Raw genomic sequence first — 26,641 nt, forward strand, 5'->3', positions numbered from 1 at the left:
TTAGTATTTCTGGATGTGTGGGATCAGGTTTGCTTTGTCTGATTTAAATTTAAAGAACACCTATTTTAGCTCTAAGAAGCTACAGTGTGTTCTGAAGCTAGTTTGATAAAGTTACATGAAGTTTTATGTCATATGCCAGGTCGGTTTCCACTGTGGAACTGGCACATCATTCTTTGGTGGTTTGTTGCAGGTTGACACCTCAGGAGCCACTGTGTAGGATGTCTTTCAGGCCAGTTTTTCCAGAAGGGAAAAAGTACCTACTCTAGGGTACCTACATTTAAGTGGCTGCAGCTAAATGCTGCGCTAGTTTTCTGCTAAAACTTGAAAAACGCAGCATTTAATAAAAAAAAAACAAACAAAAAAAAAAAGAAAGGTGAAGAACAGCAGACAGCTGCAGCCCCTGAAGCCTAGCCTGAGTTGCTGCAGTGAAACGACAGCTGGGTGCAGGGTAAAAGGAGCAGCTCCCAAGATGGATCCCTGTGGTGCTCCATGATTAAGTTCTCAGAGGATCAATCATGTAAATGGTCATATTCAGTTGCTAACATTATAAAGCAGCCATAAAGTCTTTTCTCACCCTGTAGTTTGCTCTCAGCGTTAGAGCGGTAGATGCCCCCTAGCTGAGCGATGGTTCTCGCCGCCCCCAGGTGGAACATGACCACTTCCACCCCGACTTCCACTGTCTCCCACGGCTCCGTCCCCTCACCCACTGCCATATTCTTCTCCATTAGAGTCAGAAGGGGGAGGACATGGGGGAAAGTGGTGCTGGACAGCGGACAGCTTTCTGCAGGGCAGACAGACACAGAGATGATGTCTGGTGTGGAAAGAAACAAAAGGATGTGTTTCTCAACGCTTTTATCATGTGGTGTAGAGTTCAGGAGGACATCTACCTCTCCCATCGTTCAGGCTCTTCATAAACGGCCTGAGAGTTTTCTCATAGAGAATAGCGCCCTCTGTGTGTCGCTGTCTTAACGTCATCCAAGTCTCCTGCAGACGGGACACCTGAGAGACAGAAGAACACCACTGATGGAAACGGGCAGTGATGATGTTCACCATGCAGGGGCCACTCATTAGCCTGAAGATGGTACCAGAGCTCACCAGAGCCTCTCTGTGAAGTGACTGTGAGCTTCACCAAGTTAAATGTATGTAGGGTATAAGACACTTTTAGAGTTCTTGCGAGTTTGTCAACTAATCTTAAGGAAATTGTTCCCGTTTTTATTGTTTTCAGCCAATAATAGATTCGAGATGAACGTGAGCCCTAAAAATAATCAGATAGAAACTTTGGTGTGTCTGAGTTATTAAAGTCATTGAAAGGTTAATAAATGAAGAAGAATGACTTGTTTTGTTAAAGCAGCCTGATCAGATCAGACCTGTCACACCTTACAGTCTGACGCTAACATCTGGAACCAGGCAAACAGAAAAGGGTAAATCATGTCTAAGATTAACTATGAGAATAACTATGTACAGACTGAATCCCAGAGCCTTCCAGGGATCTCTGAACCCGTGTGTCCTTACCCAAGCTGAGTCATGATGCGATATTGTCACACTATAGCAGTACACACAGTGGGTAAGGGGTTATCTCAGGGTTTATTTTAGGACACTATGCGATTAAGTCAATAATATTTGTCAATCTTTTACCTATATCCTAGTTTGATTTGACCTTGGCTACACATCCCGCACTCTCCCAGTTGTTTCCTGATTGGCTCCACTATCTCCATAAATACAGATAACCAAAGATCGGTGCAGTTTACCTGCGGCAGCTCCAAGGCTCTCATGACAGCAGCGAAGCCAAACATGTTGCCCATGGTACTCTTGAGCTCGGCAGCGATTTGGATGATTTTATGAAGCAGGCACGCTCGCTCCTCAGTCGTCCCGGTGCAGCCCAATACGTGCACAGCCAGCATGATCGCCATGGTTTGAAACCTGCAGGCGTGTTAGGTTATGTTATGTCACTGTCACGTCTTCATAGCTGCCCACACAACAATGACAAAGGAGCGTGTAACTACCAGTAAGTGAACTACCAAAGCCAGGCTGGTTTCTGTAGCTAATGTAAACAGTAAGCATGTGTCTGTAACTGTATGATTTAAGGATGCAGTTGCTAAACAGACTTTCTAACTTTAGCAGAAAACTTTGCAGTCAGTCAAACAACTTGTTGGCCAAAACTCTAAAATCGAGGCTTCAAAATACAGTCCAGAAACCACGTGGTGACATCATAGTGGCATCAATCTTTTATATAAAAGGTTTTTCCTTTTTACATACCATACGTGGTGTCAAAGAAACCCCGCTCTGTCACACCAATGAACAACTGCATTGGTTGAACTGTACTCACCTCTCCAGCAGGTCCAGTCTCAGCTGTTGGCCATGTGGCAACGTGAGCAGCTCCATCCCAGAGGTAACTCCCATCATCCTTTGCACCTCTGGGGTGACCTCCAGAATTCTGGCCACCTGGGAACAGACACAGATATATGGACTGGACCACTCCTGAAGCATCCCATAACCATGTTTTCTCACATCGATCACACTTTGATCTTCAAACCCGTCACTGCATTCAGACTCAACCAAAACGAGAATAACATCTTCATAAAAAGCCATTTTTAATTTTCAGATATTTAAACAGTACCATGCAGTCAGCCTTGGTGATGTGTTTGGCCGCCGTCCTGGGATCGACCTCGGCCAGCAGCTCCTTCACCTTCCGCAGGATGCCCACCTCCAGAGGCTTATTCTCTTTTGCCATCAGTGGCGACTGGTACCTGCTGGGTTTGAAACAGGAGACCGTCTCCACCACAGGTGAAAAGTACATATTCCCATCCTCTGCCCTCAGGGGGTCAACGACCCCCGACCCTTCCTCCGCCTGCAGCCTCTCCACGTAGCTCTGAGGGCCAGGATAAAGCTCGGTGTAGCAGCTTCCATCTGCATCAGAGGAGGGGGAGCCATGGGTGTGGTGAGGTTGGGGTCTGTCAAGATGCTGTCTCTGTAGGGTGCCGCTGGGAGAGGTCAGGGGTTGGACGGTGTCCGAGCACCTGGGTAGGGACGGGGATGGAATCACACTGGGAGCCTGGCTGCTGCACGGGCTTCTGGATGACGGTGCTGGAGAGGAAGGGAGGGAAGAGGGGAATGTTTACAAATATTTAAGGAAAGTTTTTTGAAACCAGCCTATTAAAACGTTTTCCAAAAGAAGAAAAAAAAAAGCAGATTTAAATATTTCAGACAGTGTTTAAAAACATAACAGGAGGAAGTGGCGCATTCTTTGTGGATTATTATTGGAGACTAATGAATCCATGGATTACTGAGTATTTGGGGCAACAGGTGGGTGTGTGCGGTACTCAGGTATAAAGGTGGTAACTGTGATCAAAGGGAATATCATCAGTGTGGCTGATCACTGTGGTTGTAACAGTTTTGGACAGTTAACTTGGTCTTTGGGTTGAGTCGTGGTTACCTGTAGTTAAACTTTCTGTGTGCCTCACTGCTGTCTGAGAGTTTATTCTCGCTCCCTTTTCAGTTCACTTCCTTATTTATTTTCAAGGATCATTTCTTTTCTTTGTATTTTTGCTCTCTATATTTTCTACCTCTTAATGTTGTATATAGTTTCAGTAGCTGTTTGATATTCTGCTACTGAGATTTTTAATATCTATATTGTTTTTAATTTCTATATTTTTGTTCTATATTTTATACTTATTACTCTATTTTTATACTTGGTTGACTACGAGAGAGCCCTGCTCAAAAAATTCCAGCGTGCCTAGACTTCAGTTCATGCACACATGGCAAATAAAAAACCTTGAATCCTCCTCGTTGTGTTGACTGGTGCCTCAATAATCCTCTTCAACATCAGCGATTTACTCTTTAACTTTTATTTAATGTTGTTTATTCATTATCTTTGGTGTTTATCATACTTTCTAAATTATACTGCAGTCACAGACGTCTCTGTACGCCGGCCTCACAGCTTCTGAGTCTAACGTCAGCTACACAAAACTCTCATTTTAGACTTTATTTGTATGTTTTACAAAGTAACTGTCTTTTGCAGCTTGAATTAAACAATTTTTTCTTTTTTAATTTACAAACTCTTTCACCTAAACATATTTGTTTTAATGTGTAATTCATTTAGCTTATGAAACCGCATATCAAAGTCAGAGGGCAAGGTTATAATGTACGTGTGCGCACTGTGTGCTCAAGTACTCTGATAACCTTCTACTTACATCACACTCAATAACAATACTTTAATCTTCATCCGTGTGCACTCTTCTCTAATTTTCCTGCTTCCTGTCCACACTCACGTGTTTTTTTACTTCCATTTGATTCTTAAATGTTTCCACCTCTAACTGTTAATTCTTTTGTTTTCAGTGCTCTTTGTTTACATTTCCTTTTTTTCTTAACAATTTTATGATGATTTAGAAATTATGTATTAAAAAGGCAAGAGTCTGCCAAAATAAGGGCATGTTGGAGTTGAGCATTAAAATGGGATTTTTTTTAAAGAAAGAATAAAATGGATATTTTCAGATACACTCTGTCTGCAGTAACCTACAGCCACACATCCATCTTATCTCTGCACTACATCTGGAGTTCAGGGTCAGAGTTCAGCTCTCTCGGATGTGATGAACCTGCTGCCGACCCTCTGAACCCTCTGAACCTTTGTCCCATTACCGTAGCGCTGACGCCATGTGAGCTGCTTTGATGATGATGGCAGTCAGCCTCGGTCAGTCAGAGACCTGCGACGACGGAGGCTGGACGCACAAACAACACGCTCAGGCTGAAACACGACACCTGTTGACGGCGACGTGCTCGGTACGTGTTTAGATCCAAAACTCAAGAACAATGAGAGTTTTAGAGAAAAAAATGATATTTTAATGCAAAGCCTAAAAACCTTTTGCTGATGTTTCAGCACTGCTGTTTTGTAGTTATGCTGTGAGTGCTGCTGTGATTTTGCGTGCATGAGTAGAGCGTTATAGCAGCTAAGTAGAAGCATATGGATGCTCACAGAGCAGAAGAGCCATTTCCAGATGTTTAAGTTTGAGCAATCTCACCATATAAACTGTCCTTGTTCACAGTTATTGTCCAGGTTATTAACTGTGCAAGAAGAAATCTGTTCTGACCAGATGGAAAGTAAAGCAGGGACAATGATGGATTGTTTTGGAATCAGATGCATGTCAGCTCACAAAAATGTTTTCAGTCTGAGGAAATATAACTTAACTTTAAATGTCTTTATTTGTATTAAAAATAGGAGCAGTAGTTGTATTGTGTATTGTTGTCATCACTGTTGTTGTCTGTGGCGTCATTGCCGTTTTACTGGTCCACATGTACATGAACACAAAGCGGTTAAACCTGAGAGGGAACAGCAAACAGCTTCCTCCCCCCTTAAACCTCCTGAGATTTAGAGGCAGGAATTCCCACACTGCAGTTGTGTAATCAGGAAGCTGCAAATCACTTGCAGAAAATCTGTAAGTTATGCAGGTTTTTAAGCCGGGTGCCTCAGCTTAGTGAAAAACTGAAGGAAGCCCTTCACTGAAGACTTGAAGAGTCATCAGGTATGTTCTGTCTATACTAAAAGCTCTGCTGTCAAACATGAACTGGGGTTATTTTGTTGTTTTGTACAGATCCATATCACTAACCATGTGCACGGTGCAATGTCACATTCCCAGAGGTAATCTCCAAGGTTCAGAAGTCACCTGGTTTAAAACATTTTGAAATAAATGAAATGATCAGAGAAGAGCTAAAACTGTTTCTTTCAGAGAGACGATGAACTGAGGCACGAACCAAGGCCAAGCTGAGATCTTTATTACCATTAGTACATCTCTACTTCTTTTTGAGTACATCTCTACTTCACATCAGGAAAATTAACGGTCCTCTAAATGTCATTCTTAAAACTCTGTTTTACTGAACAACATCTAAGGTCTCTGGACGCTTGAGCACTCACACACAGTTGGAACTTATAGTGTCTTACTACTCATGGGTAATAAATTTAATGATGATATTCCACAAACCAGGGCCCTATACTACGAAGGGAGTTCAGCATACCCAGGATATCTTTCTGTTGTCTGGATTCACTGTGGTGATCGGGATAAACGGTCACACGAACCTTGTTATCAACTTGCCAAATTAGCCCACGGTTTCCCTGCACGTTCTGCACGTTTCACGGGTCATTTGACTTTTCTTCAGCAGAAAATGATCCTGATGCTGTCTACACTAGAGATGCAATTCAGTTCAATTCAACTTTATTTATATAGCTTCATATCACAACAAACCCTACAATAATACACACAAAACCCAACTTTCAAAACGACCCCCTATGAGCAAGCATTTGGTGACAGTGGGAAGGAAAAACTCCCTTTTAACAGGCTCAACCACTGAGCCACCCAAATAAAAATAAATGCCCAATGCTAAGCAGACACTGCAATGAGCCCAGCATCAAAATGGTGCATTTGAACCACTAATGTGATAAATCACCCACTCTTAAGTCAGTCAACCTTTGCTCCCATTGGTAGTTACATAAATCTTTTAACTGTGGACCTACCCACTTTGCGTTACTAACAGGGATGTTCCTGGTGACTAATTTCTTAGTTGACTAAATGAGGAAAAACATTAGATCAATTGACTAGTCTAAAACTAAGAAACACTGAAATAATGAGGTTAAATATGAGGGCTGTTTAATGGACAATGTCAAAAACTGTCTAAACAAACGCATTTAAAACCATTAATCGCGTTTTTCAATAATGAATTGATGTTTAAATGCAGCTCAAATGTGTAGCATCATGCATTATGAACACTGCCCATTATACACTAAACAGAAAATGACGAAAAAAAAACTTAAAATGAATTAATGTTAAATATGATGGGTATTCTTGTATCCCCTCGGCTTGCCTCCTGTACATTGGAATTTGCACTGGTGGACAAGAGGGCTGCTTCCCTGTGCCTTTGGGCCAGTTCAGAGTGCCCACCCTTCTTGGGTTGCTGGACGGTCGATGGTCACTCCATCCAGTGACTCCACTAATGTATTGGGAGACTTCAACGCTCACGTGGGCGATGACGGTGAGACCTGGAGGGGTGTGATTAGGAGGAATGGCCTGCCCAGTCTGAAGCCGAATGGTGTTTTATTGAACTTCTGTGCAAACCACAGTTTGTCCATAACAAACAATGTTCAAACATCAGGATGTCCATAATTGCACATGGCACCAGGACACCTTAGGTCGCAGGTCGATGATCGATTTTGTAATCGTATCATCAGACCTGTGGGCGTATGTTCTGGACACGCAGGTGAAGAGAGGAGCTGAGCTGTCAACTGAACACCACCTGGTGGTGAGTTGGATCAGGTGGTGGGGGAGGACCGACCCATCGTGTACATTTCTTGGGAGGTGCACGTCAGGTTATGCTGTAACACTTCAAAATAACTAACAATATTAGGCCTAATAACAATTTCAGGATTAACAGAATTATGGCATTTTTCTGTAACGATCTCAGGGCTGCAGGTCTAACTGGTGACAGACGGCTGAATAACATTTAAGACAACTATTTACTGCACTGGGCATCAATTAAAAACGTAACAATTAGCTTAAATGACTAGTACGTCTGGTACAGACTAGTGACGATAATGACGATTAGTCATCTAGTCGACTGTTACTTTTTTCATCACAAAAAATCACGTTGACTTTCATTCTCATTCCGCAATCTGCAGTCATTATATGTCTTCCTGTATAATGGAGGACTGCATTTTCCCACTCATTTTTGTCTTTATATAATAAGCTGATGCATACTACTAAACTCAAACCCTTGTTGGAAAGGAGAGCTCTAACATCTTTACATCTTTGTCAGAATCTCTTTCAGAGATGTACCAGTCAACCTTGGTGGCACTTGTAGTGCTGCTAGGCTCTACATTGTTGGTCAGTGGAGGGAAAGTCTTGGTGTTCCCTGTGGATGGAAGTCACTGGGTCAACATGAATGTCATCATTGCAGAGCTTCACTCCAGAGGACATGAAATCACAGTGGTGCGGCCAAGAGACACCTGGTACATCAAGCCAGAATCCCCTCACTACAAGTCCATCACTGTAAATCACTCGGCTGGTTTTGACAAGGAGCGCTTTGGAGGATTTGTAATGAAAACACTAATCATGCGTCGACAAGGTGCTTCATTTTGGACTCGCTTCTCTCTAGAGTATGACTTGGTGAAGCAACTTTGTGAAATGCATGATAAGGTGCTTCAGATGGTGGAGGAGATGTTTGAGGATACCAAGCTGATGCAGAGCCTCCGTGATGCCAAATATGATTTAGTTCTAACTGACCCTGCGGTTGGTACGGGCGTTCTTATGGCTCACCGTTTGGGTCTTCCACTTGTCTTTAACGTGAGATGGACTATTCAGGGTGACGGCCACTTTGCAATTGCACCTTCCCCACTGTCCTACATCCCCACGCCAGGGTCAGAGCTGACTGACAAGATGACTTTCATTCAGCGAGTCCAGAATATTCTTTATTTTTTATTCACACGTTTACAGATTTGGTATGTTGCAGAACCAAACTACAAACCATTTGTCCATCGTTACTTTGGCAGTGACGTGCATTACATGGAGCTGTTTCAGTCAGCAGACATCTGGCTGATGAGAAACGATTTCACCTTCGAGTTCCCTCGACCCACAATGCCAAACGTCGTCTACATGTCAGGATTCCAGTGCAAACCCTCCAAGCCCCTGTCTAAAGAGCTACAGGACTTTGTACAGAGCTCTGGTGAACATGGCGTCATTGTGATGACACTGGGGACCCTGGTGGAAAAACTTCCTGAGGACATCACTGAAGATATTGCCGCTGCTTTTGCCGAACTTCCTCAGAAGGTGATTTGGAGGCACAAAGGCAAAAAACCATCCACAACTGGTAATAACACGCTAATCTTGGACTGGTTGCCCCAAAATGACCTCCTGGGTCACCCCAAGACCAGGGTGTTTGTGGCCCACGGAGGCACCAATGGTATACAGGAGGCCATTTACCACGGGGTTCCTCTGGTCGGCCTGCCCCTTATGTTTGATCAGCCGGATAACTTCTTCAGGATGAAAGCAAGAGGTGTGGCCAAAGTCCTTGACATTGCAACAGTGAACAAAGAAAACTTCCTGGAGGCACTAAAGGAGGTACTCTACGAACCATCCTACAGGGAGAAGATGAAGGAGCTGTCCAGCCTCCAAAGAGATCAGCCTATGGAACCGCTGGACCGAGCCATCTTCTGGATAGAGTTTGTCATGCGGCACAAAGGAGCGGCGCACCTGAGGACAGAGTCTTACAAGATGTCCAGCATCCAGTACTACTCGGTCGATGTGGCAGCGTTTCTGCTGGCAGTTGTTTTGCTCGTATTTACCATTTGGATTTGTGCAGTTAGGTTTCTCTGGCAGAAGGTATTTTATAGAAGCAAAGTTAAAAAAGAATGATGAAGATATGAAATGTGAGAGGTGACAAGGGTGGACATATGTATGTGTTGATATAAAATTGTTGTTGAAACTAAAAAGTTCAAAAAAAAAAAAACAGGAACAATGAATGTGTCGCAACATTTGTAACTGCTTCTCTTCTGTCTTTAGCTTCAGGAAATGTAAATGATTTTCTGTGCAGTTTGGTGAGAAGTTAGAAAACCAGTCAAGCAAACCAGTTTTGAGTTTATATCCATTTGATTTTGAATACTGTTGTAAACACTGTAAGAATGACCACAATTACTGAAATTGTGTAACAGTTAAACAGGAAGATGATTAAACGTGTCTGAATGACTTCTGATGATGATGTTTATTCTTTTATTTAAGAGCACACAGGAAGAGTTTTGCGTCAGGTCCTGCTTAACAGTGGAATACATTTTATTATATGTATAAAACACAAACTGTTCTTATCCTTAATAATGGAGGTGGCCTGTCTCTATCAAACAAGTAATTAGAAAAAAGCTTATTGGTGTTTTCTTACATGCTTTAGTCTGACCAGAATCAACACGAGTTTTTAGTTACTGTAACCGGAAAGCACTTGAGGGACAATGTCATTGTGTTTAGAGTTTCTGTTTAATGTCTCACATTCACCTCAGATTATTTTTAATCACTACAGTTAATTTTTCCTATTTTCTCATATGTAGGGTTAAATTAAAATAGTATAAACAGGCTGGGTTTCCATCCCATAGGCACCTTTACTGCATGCCGTCCCTTCTCTCTCTCCCAAACTTCCTGACACCCTCTACTGAATGAAGGTGCACACACCTAAAATGACATCTTTAACAACACTGCTGAAAATAATGAGCCAAACAGTTTTTGTTTAAAAAGCACAAAGTAAAATATTAAATATCAAACATGAAATAAACATACATCAATGTTTATTTGAATGCCAACGTCATGTTGAAGTTCAGCAAAGCATTGCTGATTGTTACATTTGCCATTAACGATGAAGGATCGCTTCCCAAGTTTGAAATTAAACCACAACCCTGATCAAGAGAACAAGTTTCATGTTCTTTCTTGGGATCGTTGATATTCGTATGGGACTCAGTTCTTGATTTGCTATCTTGTAACTTCTGTGTTAAGAAGGTAGGAAAACCTAGCAACAAAGTCACTCACTTAGCAACAATGAGATCATTTATGTTGGATGATCACTGCTGTGAGTGAGAGGCTCATGAGTGCAAGATAGCAAATCACATCTGTATCTTAACCTTTATCTAAGGCTGCGTTCACACTGCAGCCTGAAGTGACCCAAATCCGATTTTTTTGCCCTTATGCGACCTGTATCTCATCTTTTCATGACAGTCTGAACAACATAGATCCGATTTTTACAAATGTGTCCCAGGTCACTTGGATATGTGGTCCTAAATCCGATACACATCTGATCTTTCCAAATGTGACCTGTGTCTGTACGGCCAGGTCACATTCATCCGACCTGTACGTCATCGGCACTCGACAAACGTCGCTATTCTGCATCCTGATCCACGTTTACTTCTGCAAACACTGAGCACGCTCGCTACGTGTGACGTTATTGCGCATGCGGGACACGTTTAGGTTGTTTGCAGTTCACACAGGAGACCACATACAGGTCGCATATATTTGGAAATGTGGACAACCACGGAGAAAAACATCAGATTTTGCAAAAAATCGGAGTTGAGCATTAAGGCCTGCAGTGTGAACATAGCCTAAATCTAAGCCTTTATTTGATCTGAACCAAAACCAACGCCGAGGTGGAAAATACGCCTGGCTTCCAGTGGCCAAATTTAACTATTGGTTAGGCCATGTTTACTTAATTAAATGTTTTCTCTGGTATTTCTTTATTAAGTTGATACAGTGTGGGAAATAATTATTTGATCCCTCGCTGAATTTATAAGTTTGCTCACTTCCAAAGAAACGAACAGTCTCTATTTTTATGGTAGTTTCATTTTAATGGAAAGAAATAGAATATCAACCAACACCCCCCCCCCCCCCCCCCCCCCCCCCCAAAAAAAAAAGTCATAAACTGATTTGCATGCCATTGAGTGAAAAAAAGTATTTGATCCCCAAACAAAATGTGACTTTGTACCTGGTAGAGAAACCCTTGCTGGCAGGCAGAGCAGTAAGATGTTTTCTGTAGTTGGTAACCAGGTTTTGGTGCACTCTTCTTTATAGAAACTCTGTAAATCCTTCAGGTTTCTTGGCTGCTGCTTGGCAACTTCAAACTTCTGCTCCCTCCACAGATTTTCTGTAGGCCACTCCATGACCTTGATGTGCTTCTTCTTTAGCCACCCCTTTGTTGCCTTGGTGGTATATTTTGGATCACTGTCATGCTGGAAGACCCATCCATCACCCATCTTCAGTGTTCTTGTATAAGATTTCATCAGACATGATCTGTCTAGTAGTCCCTAAATGCGATGAAGTCATCCTGCACCCTTAGCAAAAAAACAGCCCCAAAGCATAATGCTTCCACTTCCATGCTTGACTGTGGAGATGTTGTTCTTTGGGTCACACTGAGCATTTGTCTTCCTCCAAACACGGTGGGTCGAGTTGATGTCAAAGAGCCTGATTTTGCTTTCATCTGACCACAGCACTTTCTCCCAGGCCTCCTCTGAATTATCTGGATGTTCACTGGCAAACTTAAGATGGGCCTGTACATGTGCCTTCTTGAGCAGGGAGGACTTTACAGGTGCTGAAAAATTTCAATCCATTACAGCACAGTTTTACCAATGGTGTTCTTGGTGACTGTGGTCCCAACTGCCTTCAGATCATTAACAAGCTCCTCCCATGTAGTTTTGGGCTGAGCCACCACCTTTATCATGATCATCCTCACGCCATGAAGCAAGATCTTGCATGGAGCTGCAGACCACAGATAAGTAATGGTCATTTTATATTTCTTTAGTTTCCGAATAATCACACTAAAAGTTGTCACCTTCTCACCAAGCTCCTTGCTGATGGTCTTGTAACCCATTCCAGCCTTGTGCAGGTCTGCAGTCTTGTCCCTGATGTTCTTTGACAGCTCTTTGGTCTTGCCCATGGTGGTGGAAGACGTTGGAATGGAAGACGCTGACTCTGTGCACAGGTGTGCTTCAGACACATAACAAGTTGAGAGCGGGAGTATCTGTAATCAATTGATTATAATCTGCGTGCGACATCTGCACACAGCCAATCTGTAGGAGCCCGAATTCTGGTTGGGTAGTAGGGGATCAAATACTTATTTTACTCAATTTATTACTTTTATTTTTTTAAAAATTTCTGGATTTTTGGTTGATTTTCTGTTTTTCTCCATTAAAAATAGAGACTGTTCATTTCTTTGGAAGTGAACCGCTTAACAAATACAGCATGGTTACAATAATTAGTTCCACCACTGTTCATACTACTAAACTCAAACCCTTGTTGGAAAGGAGAGCTCTAACATCTTTACATCTTTGTCAGAATCTCTTTCAGAGATGTACCAGTCAACCTTGGTGGCACTTGTAGTGCTGCTAGGCTCTACACTGTTGGTCAGTGGAGGGAAAGTCTTGGTGTTCCCTGTGGATGGAAGTCACTGGGTCAACATGAATGTCATCATTGCAGAGCTTCACTCCAGAGGACATGAAATCACAGTGGTGCGGCCAAGAGACACCTGGTACATCAAGCCAGAATCCCCTCACTACAAGTCCATCACTGTAAATCACTCGGCTGGTTTTGACGAGGAGCGCTTTGGAGGATTTGTAATGAAAACACTAATCATGCGTCGACAAGGTGCTTCATTTTGGACTCGCTTCTCTCTGGAGTATGACTTGATTAGACATTTTCATGAAATGAATAAGAAGGTGCTTCAGATGGTGGAGGGGATGTTTGAGGATACCAAGCTGATGCAGAGCCTCCGTGATGCCAAATATGATTTAGTTCTTACTGACCCTGCGGTTGGTACGGGCGTTCTTATGGCTCACCGTTTGGGTCTTCCACTTGTCTTTAACGTGAGATGGACTATTCAGGGTGACGGCCACTTTGCAATTGCACCTTCCCCACTGTCCTACATCCCCACGCCAGGGTCAGAGCTGACTGACAAGATGACTTTCATTCAGCGAGTCCAGAATATTCTTTATTTTTTATTCACACGTTTACAGATTTGGTATGTTGCAGAACCAAACTACAAACCATTTGTCCATCGTTACTTTGGCAGTGACGTGCATTACATGGAGCTGTTTCAGTCAGCAGACATCTGGCTGATGAGAAACGATTTCACCTTCGAGTTCCCTCGACCCACAATGCCAAACGTCGTCTACATGTCAGGATTCCAGTGCAAACCCTCCAAGCCCCTGTCTAAAGAGCTACAGGACTTTGTACAGAGCTCTGGTGAACATGGCGTCATTGTGATGACACTGGGGACCCTGGTGGAAAAACTTCCTGAGGACATCACTGAAGATATTGCCGCTGCTTTCGCCGAACTTCCTCAGAAGGTGATTTGGAGGCACAAAGGCAAAAAACCATCCACAACCGGTAATAACACGCTAATCTTGGACTGGTTGCCCCAAAATGACCTCCTGGGTCACCCCAAGACCAGGGTGTTTGTGGCCCACGGAGGCACCAATGGTATACAGGAGGCCATTTACCACGGGGTTCCTCTGGTCGGCCTGCCCCTTATGTTTGATCAGCCGGATAACTTCTTCAGGATGAAAGCAAGAGGTGTGGCCAAAGTCCTTGACATTGCAACAGTGAACAAAGAAAACTTCCTGGAGGCACTAAAGGAGGTACTCTACGAACCATCCTACAGGGAGAAGATGAAGGAGCTGTCCAGCCTCCAAAGAGATCAGCCTATGGAACCGCTGGACCGAGCCATCTTCTGGATAGAGTTTGTCATGCGGCACAAAGGAGCGGCGCACCTGAGGACAGAGTCTTACAAGATGTCCAGCATCCAGTACTACTCGGTCGATGTGGCAGCGTTTCTGCTGGCAGTTGTTTTGCTCGTATTTACCATTTGGATTTGTGCAGTTAGGTTTCTCTGGCAGAAGGTATTTTATAGAAGCAAAGTTAAAAAAGAATGATGAAGATATGAAATGTGAGAGGTGACAAGGGTGGACATATGTATGTGTTGATATAAAATTGTTGTTGAAACTAAAAAGTTCAAAAAAAAAAAACAGGAACAATGAATGTGTCGCAACATTTGTAACTGCTTCTCTTCTGTCTTTAGCTTCAGGAAATGTAAATGATTTTCTGTGCAGTTTGGTGAGAAGTTAGAAAACCAGTCAAGCAAACCAGTTTTGAGTTTATATCCATTTGATTTTGAATACTGTTGTAAACACTGTAAGAATGACCACAATTACTGAAATTGTGTAACAGTTAAACAGGAAGATGATTAAACGTGTCTGAATGACTTCTGATGATGATGTTTATTCTTTTATTTAAGAGCACACAGGAAGAGTTTTGCGTCAGGTCCTGCTTAACAGTGGAATACATTTTATTATATGTATAAAACACAAACTGTTCTTATCCTTAATAATGGAGGTGGCCTGTCTCTATCAAACAAGTAATTAGAAAAAAGCTTATTGGTGTTTTCTTACATGCTTTAGTCTGACCAGAATCAACACGAGTTTTTAGTTACTGTAACCGGAAAGCACTTGAGGGACAATGTCATTGTGTTTAGAGTTTCTGTTTAATGTCTCACATTCACCTCAGATTATTTTTAATCACTACAGTTAATTTTTCCTATTTTCTCATATGTAGGGTTAAATTAAAATAGTATAAACAGGCTGGGTTTCCATCCCATAGGCACCTTTACTGCATGCCGTCCCTTCTCTCTCTCCCAAACTTCCTGACACCCTCTACTGAATGAAGGTGCACACACCTAAAATGACATCTTTAACAACACTGCTGAAAATAATGAGCCAAACAGTTTTTGTTTAAAAAGCACAAAGTAAAATATTAAATATCAAACATGAAATAAACATACATCAATGTTTATTTGAATGCCAACGTCATGTTGAAGTTCAGCAAAGCATTGCTGATTGTTACATTTGCCATTAACGATGAAGGATCGCTTCCCAAGTTTGAAATTAAACCACAACCCTGATCAAGAGAACAAGTTTCATGTTCTTTCTTGGGATCGTTGATATTCGTATGGGACTCAGTTCTTGATTTGCTATCTTGTAACTTCTGTGTTAAGAAGGTAGGAAAACCTAGCAACAAAGTCACTCACTTAGCAACAATGAGATCATTTATGTTGGATGATCACTGCTGTGAGTGAGAGGCTCATGAGTGCAAGATAGCAAATCACATCTGTATCTTAACCTTTATCTAAGGCTGCGTTCACACTGCAGCCTAAAGTGACCCAAATCCAATTTTTTTTTTACCCTTATGCGACCTGTATCTGATTTTTTCATGACAGTCTGAACAACATAGATCCAGTTTTTAAAAATGCAACCCAGGCCACTTGGATATGTGGCCCTAAATCCGATACACATCTGATCTTTCCAAATGTGACCTGTGTCTGTACGGCCAGGTCACATTCATCCGACCTGTACGTCATCGGCACTCGACAAACGTCGCTATTCTGCATCCTGATCCATGTTTACTTCTGCAAACACTGAGCACGCTCGCTACGTGTGACGTTATTGCGCATGCGGGACACGTTTAGGTTGTTTGCAGTTCACACAGGAGACCACATACAGGTCGCATATATTTGGAAATGTGGACAACCACGGAGAAAAACATCAGATTTTGCAAAAAATCGGAGTTGAGCATTAAGGCCTGCAGTGTGAACATAGCCTAAATCTAAGCCTTTATTTGATCTGAACCAAAACCAACGCCGAGGTGGAAAATACGCCTGGCTTCCAGTGGCCAAATTTAACTATTGGTTAGGCCATGTTTACTTAATTAAATGTTTTCTCTGGTATTTCTTTATTAAGTTGATACAGTGTGGGAAATAATTATTTGATCCCTCGCTGAATTTATAAGTTTGCTCACTTCCAAAGAAACGAACAGTCTCTATTTTATGGTAGTTTCATTTTAATGGAAAGAAATAGAATATCAACCAACACCCCCCCCCCCCCCCCCCCAAAAAAAAAGTCATAAACTGATTTGCATGCCATTGAGTGAAAAAAAGTATTTGATCCCCAAACAAAATGTGACTTTGTACCTGGTAGAGAAACCCTTGCTGGCAGGCAGAGCAGTAAGATGTTTTCTGTAGTTGGTAACCAGGTTTTGGTGCACTCTTCTTTATAGAAACTCTGTAAATCCTTCAGGTTTCTTGGCTGCTGCTTGGCAACTTCAAACTTCTGCTCCCTCCACAGATTTTCTGTAGGCCACTCCATGACCTTGATGTGCTTCTTCTTTAGCCACCCCTTTGTTGCCTTGGTGGTATATTTTGGATCACTGTCATGCTGGAAGACCCATCCATCACCCATCTTCAGTGTTCTTGTATAAGATTTCATCAGACATGATCTGTCTAGTAGTCCCTAAATGCGATGAAGTCATCCTGCACCCTTAGCAAAAAAACAGCCCCAAAGCATAATGCTTCCACTTCCATGCTTGACTGTGGAGATGTTGTTCTTTGGGTCACACTGAGCATTTGTCTTCCTCCAAACACGGTGGGTCGAGTTGATGTCAAAGAGCCTGATTTTGCTTTCATCTGACCACAGCACTTTCTCCCAGGCCTCCTCTGAATTATCTGGATGTTCACTGGCAAACTTAAGATGGGCCTGTACATGTGCCTTCTTGAGCAGGGAGGACTTTACAGGTGCTGAAAAATTTCAATCCATTACAGCACAGTTTTACCAATGGTGTTCTTGGTGACTGTGGTCCCAACTGCCTTCAGATCATTAACAAGCTCCTCCCATGTAGTTTTGGGCTGAGCCACCACCTTTATCATGATCATCCTCACGCCATGAAGCAAGATCTTGCATGGAGCTGCAGACCACAGATAAGTAATGGTCATTTTATATTTCTTTAGTTTCCGAATAATCACACTAAAAGTTGTCACCTTCTCACCAAGCTCCTTGCTGATGGTCTTGTAACCCATTCCAGCCTTGTGCAGGTCTGCAGTCTTGTCCCTGATGTTCTTTGACAGCTCTTTGGTCTTGCCCATGGTGGTGGAAGACGTTGGAATGGAAGACGCTGACTCTGTGCACAGGTGTGCTTCAGACACATAACAAGTTGAGAGCGGGAGTATCTGTAATCAATTGATTATAATCTGCGTGCGACATCTGCACACAGCCAATCTGTAGGAGCCCGAATTCTGGTTGGGTAGTAGGGGATCAAATACTTATTTTACTCAATTTATTACTTTTATTTTTAAAAAAATTTCTGGATTTTTGGTTGATTTTCTGTTTTTCTCCATTAAAAATAGAGACTGTTCATTTCTTTGGAAGTGAACCGCTTAACAAATACAGCATGGTTACAATAATTAGTTCCACCACTGTTCATACTACTAAACTCAAACCCTTGTTGGAAAGGAGAGCTCTAACATCTTTACATCTTTGTCAGAATCTCTTTCAGAGATGTACCAGTCAACCTTGGTGGCACTTGTAGTGCTGCTAGGCTCTACACTGTTGGTCAGTGGAGGGAAAGTCTTGGTGTTCCCTGTGGATGGAAGTCACTGGGTCAACATGAATGTCATCATTGCAGAGCTTCACTCCAGAGGACATGAAATCACAGTGGTGCGGCCAAGAGACACCTGGTACATCAAGCCAGAATCCCCTCACTACAAGTCCATCACTGTAAATCACTCGGCTGGTTTTGACGAGGAGCGCTTTGGAGGATTTGTAATGAAAACACTAATCATGCGTCGACAAGGTGCTTCATTTTGGACTCGCTTCTCTCTGGAGTATGACTTGATTAGACATTTTCATGAAATGAATAAGAAGGTGCTTCAGATGGTGGAGGGGATGTTTGAGGATACCAAGCTGATGCAGAGCCTCCGTGATGCCAAATATGATTTAGTTCTTACTGACCCTGCGGTTGGTACGGGCGTTCTTATGGCTCACCGTTTGGGTCTTCCACTTGTCTTTAACGTGAGATGGACTATTCAGGGTGACGGCCACTTTGCAATTGCACCTTCCCCACTGTCCTACATCCCCACGCCAGGGTCAGAGCTGACTGACAAGATGACTTTCATTCAGCGAGTCCAGAATATTCTTTATTTTTTATTCACACGTTTACAGATTTGGTATGTTGCAGAACCAAACTACAAACCATTTGTCCATCGTTACTTTGGCAGTGACGTGCATTACATGGAGCTGTTTCAGTCAGCAGACATCTGGCTGATGAGAAACGATTTCACCTTCGAGTTCCCTCGACCCACAATGCCAAACGTCGTCTACATGTCAGGATTCCAGTGCAAACCCTCCAAGCCCCTGTCTAAAGAGCTACAGGACTTTGTACAGAGCTCTGGTGAACATGGCGTCATTGTGATGACACTGGGGACCCTGGTGGAAAAACTTCCTGAGGACATCACTGAAGATATTGCCGCTGCTTTTGCCGAACTTCCTCAGAAGGTGATTTGGAGGCACAAAGGCAAAAAACCATCCACAACTGGTAATAACACGCTAATCTTGGACTGGTTGCCCCAAAATGACCTCCTGGGTCACCCCAAGACCAGGGTGTTTGTGGCCCACGGAGGCACCAATGGTATACAGGAGGCCATTTACCACGGGGTTCCTCTGGTCGGCCTGCCCCTTATGTTTGATCAGCCGGATAACTTCTTCAGGATGAAAGCAAGAGGTGTGGCCAAAGTCCTTGACATTGCAACAGTGAACAAAGAAAACTTCCTGGAGGCACTAAAGGAGGTACTCTACGAACCATCCTACAGGGAGAAGATGAAGGAGCTGTCCAGCCTCCAAAGAGATCAGCCTATGGAACCGCTGGACCGAGCCATCTTCTGGATAGAGTTTGTCATGCGGCACAAAGGAGCGGCGCACCTGAGGACAGAGTCTTACAAGATGTCCAGCATCCAGTACTACTCGGTCGATGTGGCAGCGTTTCTGCTGGCAGTTGTTTTGCTCGTATTTACCATTTGGATTTGTGCAGTTAGGTTTCTCTGGCAGAAGGTATTTTATAGAAGCAAAGTTAAAAAGAATGATGAAGATATGAAATGTGAGAGGTGACAAGGGTGGACATATGTATGTGTTGATATAAAATTGTTGTTGAAACTAAAAAGTTCAAAAAAAAAAAACAGGAACAATGAATGTGTCGCAACATTTGTAACTGCTTCTCTTCTGTCTTTAGCTTCAGGAAATGTAAATGATTTTCTGTGCAGTTTGGTGAGAAGTTAGAAAACCAGTCAAGCAAACCAGTTTTGAGTTTATATCCATTTGATTTTGAATACTGTTGTAAACACTGTAAGAATGACCACAATTACTGAAATTGTGTAACAGTTAAACAGGAAGATGATTAAACGTGTCTGAATGACTTCTGATGATGATGTTTATTCTTTTATTTAAGAGCACACAGGAAGAGTTTTGCGTCAGGTCCTGCTTAACAGTGGAATACATTTTATTATATGTATAAAACACAAACTGTTCTTATCCTTAATAATGGAGGTGGCCTGTCTCTATCAAACAAGTAATTAGAAAAAAGCTTATTGGTGTTTTCTTACATGCTTTAGTCTGACCAGAATCAACACGAGTTTTTAGTTACTGTAACCGGAAAGCACTTGAGGGACAATGTCATTGTGTTTAGAGTTTCTGTTTAATGTCTCACATTCACCTCAGATTATTTTTAATCACTACAGTTAATTTTTCCTATTTTCTCATATGTAGGGTTAAATTAAAATAGTATAAACAGGCTGGGTTTCCATCCCATAGGCACCTTTACTGCATGCCATCCCTTCTCTCTCTCCCAAACTTCCTGACACCCTCTACTGAATGAAGGTGCACACACCTAAAATGACATCTTTAACAACACTGCTGAAAATAATGAGCCAAACAGTTTTTGTTTAAAAAGCACAAAGTAAAATATTAAATATCAAACATGAAATAAACATACATCAATGTTTATTTGAATGCCAACGTCATGTTGAAGTTCAGCAAAGCATTGCTGATTGTTACATTTGCCATTAACGATGAAGGATCGCTTCCCAAGTTTGAAATTAAAACCACAACCCTGATCAAGAGAACAAGTTTCATGTTCTTTCTTGGGATCGTTGATATTCGTATGGGACTCAGTACTTGATTTGCTATCTTGTAACTTCTGTGTTAAGAAGGTAGGAAAACCTAGCAACAAAGTCACTCACTTAGCAACAATGAGATCATTTATGTTGGATGATCACTGCTGTGAGTGAGAGGCTCATGAGTGCAAGATAGCAAATCACATCTGTATCTTAACCTTTATCTAAGGCTGCGTTCACACTGCAGCCTGAAGTGACCCAAATCCGATTTTTTTGCCCTTATGCGACCTGTATCTCATCTTTTCATGACAGTCTGAACAACATAGATCCGATTTTTACAAATGTGTCCCAGGTCACTTGGATATGTGGTCCTAAATCCGATACACATCTGATCTTTCCAAATGTGACCTGTGTCTGTACGGCCAGGTCACATTCATCCGACCTGTACGTCATCGGCACTCGACAAACGTCGCTATTCTGCATCCTGATCCACGTTTACTTCTGCAAACACTGAGCACGCTCGCTACGTGTGACGTTATTGCGCATGCGGGACACGTTTAGGTTGTTTGCAGTTCACACAGGAGACCACATACAGGTCGCATATATTTGGAAATGTGGACAACCACGGAGAAAAAACATCAGATTTTGCAAAAAATCGGAGTTGAGCATTAAGGCCTGCAGTGTGAACATAGCCTAAATCTAAGCCTTTATTTGATCTGAACCAAAACCAACGCCGAGGTGGAAAATACGCCTGGCTTCCAGTGGCCAAATTTAACTATTGGTTAGGCCATGTTTACTTAATTAAATGTTTTCTCTGGTATTTCTTTATTAAGTTGATACAGTGTGGGAAATAATTATTTGATCCCTCGCTGAATTTATAAGTTTGCTCACTTCCAAAGAAACGAACAGTCTCTATTTTTATGGTAGTTTCATTTTAATGGAAAGAAATAGAATATCAACCAACACCCCCCCCCCCCCCCCCCCCCCCCCCCAAAAAAAAAAGTCATAAACTGATTGCATGCCATTGAGTGAAAAAAAGTATTGATCCCCAAACAAAATGTGACTTTGTACCTGGTAGAGAAACCCTTGCTGGCAGGCAGAGCAGTAAGATGTTTTCTGTAGTTGGTAACCAGGTTTTGGTGCACTCTTCTTTATAGAAACTCTGTAAATCCTTCAGGTTTCTTGGCTGCTGCTTGGCAACTTCAAACTTCTGCTCCCTCCACAGATTTCTGTAGGCCACTCCATGACCTTGATGTGCTTCTTCTTTAGCCACCCCTTTGTTGCCTTGGTGGTATATTTTGGATCACTGTCATGCTGGAAGACCCATCCATCACCCATCTTCAGTGTTCTTGTATAAGATTTCATCAGACATGATCTGTCTAGTAGTCCCTAAATGCGATGAAGTCATCCTGCACCCTTAGCAAAAAAACAGCCCCAAAGCATAATGCTTCCACTTCCATGCTTGACTGTGGAGATGTTGTTCTTTGGGTCACACTGAGCATTTGTCTTCCTCCAAACACGGTGGGTCGAGTTGATGTCAAAGAGCCTGATTTTGCTTTCATCTGACCACAGCACTTTCTCCCAGGCCTCCTCTGAATTATCTGGATGTTCACTGGCAAACTTAAGATGGGCCTGTACATGTGCCTTCTTGAGCAGGGAGGACTTTACAGGTGCTGAAAAATTTCAATCCATTACAGCACAGTTTTACCAATGGTGTTCTTGGTGACTGTGGTCCCAACTGCCTTCAGATCATTAACAAGCTCCTCCCATGTAGTTTTGGGCTGAGCCACCACCTTTATCATGATCATCCTCACGCCATGAAGCAAGATCTTGCATGGAGCTGCAGACCACAGATAAGTAATGGTCATTTTATATTTCTTTAGTTTCCGAATAATCACACTAAAAGTTGTCACCTTCTCACCAAGCTCCTTGCTGATGGTCTTGTAACCCATTCCAGCCTTGTGCAGGTCTGCAGTCTTGTCCCTGATGTTCTTTGACAGCTCTTTGGTCTTGCCCATGGTGGTGGAAGACGTTGGAATGGAAGACGCTGACTCTGTGCACAGGTGTGCTTCAGACACATAACAAGTTGAGAGCGGGAGTATCTGTAATCAATTGATTATAATCTGCGTGCGACATCTGCACACAGCCAATCTGTAGGAGCCCGAATTCTGGTTGGGTAGTAGGGGATCAAATACTTATTTTACTCAATTTATTACTTTTATTTTTTTAAAAATTTCTGGATTTTTGGTTGATTTTCTGTTTTCTCCATTAAAAATAGAGACTGTTCATTTCTTTGGAAGTGAACCGCTTAACAAATACAGCATGGTTACAATAATTAGTTCCACCACTGTTCATACTACTAAACTCAAACCCTTGTTGGAAAGGAGAGCTCTAACATCTTTACATCTTTGTCAGAATCTCTTTCAGAGATGTACCAGTCAACCTTGGTGGCACTTGTAGTGCTGCTAGGCTCTACACTGTTGGTCAGTGGAGGGAAAGTCTTGGTGTTCCCTGTGGATGGAAGTCACTGGGTCAACATGAATGTCATCATTGCAGAGCTTCACTCCAGAGGACATGAAATCACAGTGGTGCGGCCAAGAGACACCTGGTACATCAAGCCAGAATCCCCTCACTACAAGTCCATCACTGTAAATCACTCGGCTGGTTTTGACGAGGAGCGCTTTGGAGGATTTGTAATGAAAACACTAATCATGCGTCGACAAGGTGCTTCATTTTGGACTCGCTTCTCTCTGGAGTATGACTTGATTAGACATTTTCATGAAATGAATAAGAAGGTGCTTCAGATGGTGGAGGGGATGTTTGAGGATACCAAGCTGATGCAGAGCCTCCGTGATGCCAAATATGATTAGTTCTTACTGACCCTGCGGTTGGTACGGGCGTCTTATGGCTCACCGTTTGGGTCTTCCACTTGTCTTTAACGTGAGATGGACTATTCAGGGTGACGGCCACTTTGCAATTGCACCTTCCCCACTGTCCTACATCCCACGCCAGGGTCAGAGCTGACTGACAAGATGACTTTCATTCAGCGAGTCCAGAATATTCTTTATTTTTTTATTCACACGTTTACAGATTTGGTATGTTGCAGAACCAAACTACAACCATTTGTCCATCGTTACTTTGGCAGTGACGTGCATTACATGGAGCTGTTTCAGTCAGCAGACATCTGGCTGATGAGAAACGATTTCACCTTCGAGTTCCCTCGACCCACAATGCCAAACGTCGTCTACATGTCAGGATTCCAGTGCAAACCCTCCAAGCCCCTGTCTAAAGAGCTACAGGACTTTGTACAGAGCTCTGGTGAACATGGCGTCATTGTGATGACACTGGGGACCCTGGTGGAAAAACTTCCTGAGGACATCACTGAAGATATTGCCGCTGCTTTTGCCGAACTTCCTCAGAAGGTGATTTGGAGGCACAAAGGCACAAAACCATCCACAACTGGTAATAACACGCTAATCTTGGACTGGTTGCCCCAAAATGACCTCCTGGGTCACCCCAAGACCAGGGTGTTTGTGGCCCACGGAGGCACCAATGGTATACAGGAGGCCATTTACCACGGGGTTCCTCTGGTCGGCCTGCCCCTTATGTTTGATCAGCCGGATAACTTCTTCAGGATGAAAGCAAGAGGTGTGGCCAAAGTCCTTGACATTGCAACAGTGAACAAAGAAAACTTCCTGGAGGCACTAAAGGAAGGTACTCTACGAACCATCCTACAGGGAGAAGATGAAGGAGCTGTCCAGCCTCCAAAGAGATCAGCCTATGGAACCGCTGGACCGAGCCATCTTCTGGATAGAGTTTGTCATGCGGCACAAAGGAGCGGCGCACCTGAGGACAGAGTCTTACAAGATGTCCAGCATCCAGTACTACTCGGTCGATGTGGCAGCGTTTCTGCTGGCAGTTGTTTTGCTCGTATTTACCATTTGGATTTGTGCAGTTAGGTTTCTCTGGCAGAAGGTATTTTATAGAAGCAAAGTTAAAAAGGAATGATGAATGTGTCGCAACATTTGTAACTGCTTCTTTTCTGTCTTTAGCTTCAGGAAATGTAAATGATTTTCTGTGCAGTTTGGTGAGAAGTTCAAACATCAGTCAACCTCACATTTTCTTGAGTTTATATCTAGTAAATTATCTAGTAATATATCTAGTAATTTTACTAATTTTATGCCTTAAATGATGAAATCCTGCTGACTGAGTGTTTAATTCTTGTTCAATGCACACTTGCACATAATTACACTTACTTACTATCCTTACTGTCTGCAATTTCCAATATGTAAGAAAAACGTTTGTAATATGGCCATTATATTTAGTGTCATACAGACACAGTGTACCATATATACAGTATACAACCACACTGGTGCATTGTATTATATGTCAACATAGATCACAATTAGTCGCTATGTTTCATTAACAAAATATACATAAATGTTTCCATTGTTGTTGTGACATTGACTTTCTTATTATTTTTACCCTTTAACCCTGTGAGCTCTATGCAATGATTGGCGATGACCCCAAACCCAATCCTTACCCTAATAGTTTTGTTTATTTAAAATTGCTTTCCCAAGTTTTGGCAATGAAGGAACAAGAAAATTCTCACTGCCATAAATCAAAATCTTTTTCTCTCAGACTAATGTTTGGGACCCTTAATAACTCGGACTTCATGAGGTTAAGTCATATTTGCTGCATGAATAAAGTGAAACATTGGACTGTAATGGAAGAATATCAGGACTCAAGAACTTATCACTATTAAATCAGGAGTGAAGAAGCTTGTTGTTGTTGTTGTGATTTCTTAAATTATTTAATATAACCTGAATCAACAGAAGTTTAGTTACTCTGGCTCTGGTTACAGTAACTACACTTGTGTTTCGAGTTTCTCTTTAATTTCTCACATTCATCTGAGATTTTTCTCTTCAGTACAGAAAATGTTTCTATTTTTTCCTCATATTCAGAGTTAAATTAAGATTTCATAAACAGTTTTGCACCTCACAGGCACCTTTACTGCATGCCACCCTCTGTCTCTAGCTCCCAAACTTCCTGACAGTCTCTACTGAAGAAAAAGTACACCAGCTCAAAAATACAGCTTTTTAAAAATTTGCCAAATCACGTTTGTTTAAAAGCAGAAAGCAAAAATATTAAAAGTTTACCATGAATATTCATGAGATCAATCGAGTGTACATATGTAAATATTTAACATATCAGAAATGATGGATTGCTTCCCAAGTTTGAAACTGAACTATAACTTTGATCAAGACTTTGAGGGTCTTTGTTAGGATCCTTGAGCGTGACGTTGACATATGTACAAGCTCGACCGCAGAAAAACACTCAAATATTTGCCTACAGCCCAACTTACTCTACTTATTTCTGTCTGTGTGCTATCAAATATTCTTTATTATACAAACAAATCGGCCATAAACTCAGAGATCCATGCTTGTATTAAACACCAGTGAGACTACAGCAGCTGTTTGTGAGTCCAGCCTGTCCAAGCTTCATGCTTCTCTAAGACTGAACACACACATGCAAAAACTGACCAAGCAAACTTTTGAATCACTGCTTTAAAACTCTTAATATCTACCAGATCTCACCTTTTACTGTAAACTATAGAGAAAAATAAGACTGCATTATAAATGTAAAATATTGTAGTTTCTGACAAGATGCTTGTGTATGTTAAGAGGTTAAGGCATATAATGGTTTAGCCCCAGGTCTATACCAGCGACCTGCTGAGACTATAGAAGCCTCAGAGATCAGACTGAAGCTCCTGACTGGTGGCTAAGAGCTAAAAAGACCTGACCAGGCCTTTGGTGAACAGAAGTCAGACTCCTATTTAAAAACTGTAATTTCTTGACCCTCAACGTTATTATTGATTCTATTTCATGATTTAGGGAGTATTAAAAGCTTACTATAAGCTCAGAGTAAGAGGAGAAAGAGTTTAACTTACAGCAGCTGGAAGGATGAAGCTGGCCATCCTGCTCCCTGTTCATGTCTGCCTCCTTGTGGTGGTGAGAGGAAGGACTACATGGAGAGAGATGACACATGACTCAGGTCATTATTTTAAGAGGGTGACGATATTATAGGAGCACACCACGTTTCCTTTAGCAGATCAATAATTGGACATCAAGAGGATGAAGTCATGTTCATACTT

At 42.2% G+C, this 26,641-nt stretch overlaps 1 protein-coding gene and 4 pseudogenes across 1 annotated transcript in view; 4 read left to right on the forward strand and 1 right to left on the reverse strand.

The window, feature by feature from the left end:
• sh2d3cb (SH2 domain containing 3Cb) overlaps window positions 1-26,641 on the reverse strand; it is a 47,522-nt gene that overhangs the window by 1,241 nt on the left and 19,640 nt on the right. The window contains exons 6-11 of the mRNA XM_030723532.1: window positions 26,438-26,511; window positions 2,618-3,084; window positions 2,327-2,442; window positions 1,749-1,920; window positions 888-999; window positions 575-781 (exon numbers count right to left, since the gene is read on the reverse strand). Coding sequence (XP_030579392.1) covers window positions 575-781; window positions 888-999; window positions 1,749-1,920; window positions 2,327-2,442; window positions 2,618-3,084; window positions 26,438-26,511 — 1,148 coding nt within the window. The remainder of the gene's footprint in view (window positions 1-574; window positions 782-887; window positions 1,000-1,748; window positions 1,921-2,326; window positions 2,443-2,617; window positions 3,085-26,437; window positions 26,512-26,641) is intronic.
• Window positions 4,676-9,407, forward strand: LOC115775974 (UDP-glucuronosyltransferase 2A2 pseudogene; annotated as a pseudogene).
• On the forward strand, window positions 12,837-14,469 carry LOC115775975 (UDP-glucuronosyltransferase 2A2 pseudogene; annotated as a pseudogene).
• LOC115775964 (UDP-glucuronosyltransferase 2A2 pseudogene) lies at window positions 17,882-19,486 on the forward strand (annotated as a pseudogene).
• LOC115775976 (UDP-glucuronosyltransferase 2A2 pseudogene) lies at window positions 22,917-25,244 on the forward strand (annotated as a pseudogene).

This window comes from Archocentrus centrarchus, unplaced genomic scaffold (assembly GCF_007364275.1).
Source record: "Archocentrus centrarchus isolate MPI-CPG fArcCen1 unplaced genomic scaffold, fArcCen1 scaffold_26_ctg1, whole genome shotgun sequence".
NCBI classification, from domain to species: Eukaryota; Metazoa; Chordata; class Actinopteri; order Cichliformes; family Cichlidae; genus Archocentrus; species Archocentrus centrarchus.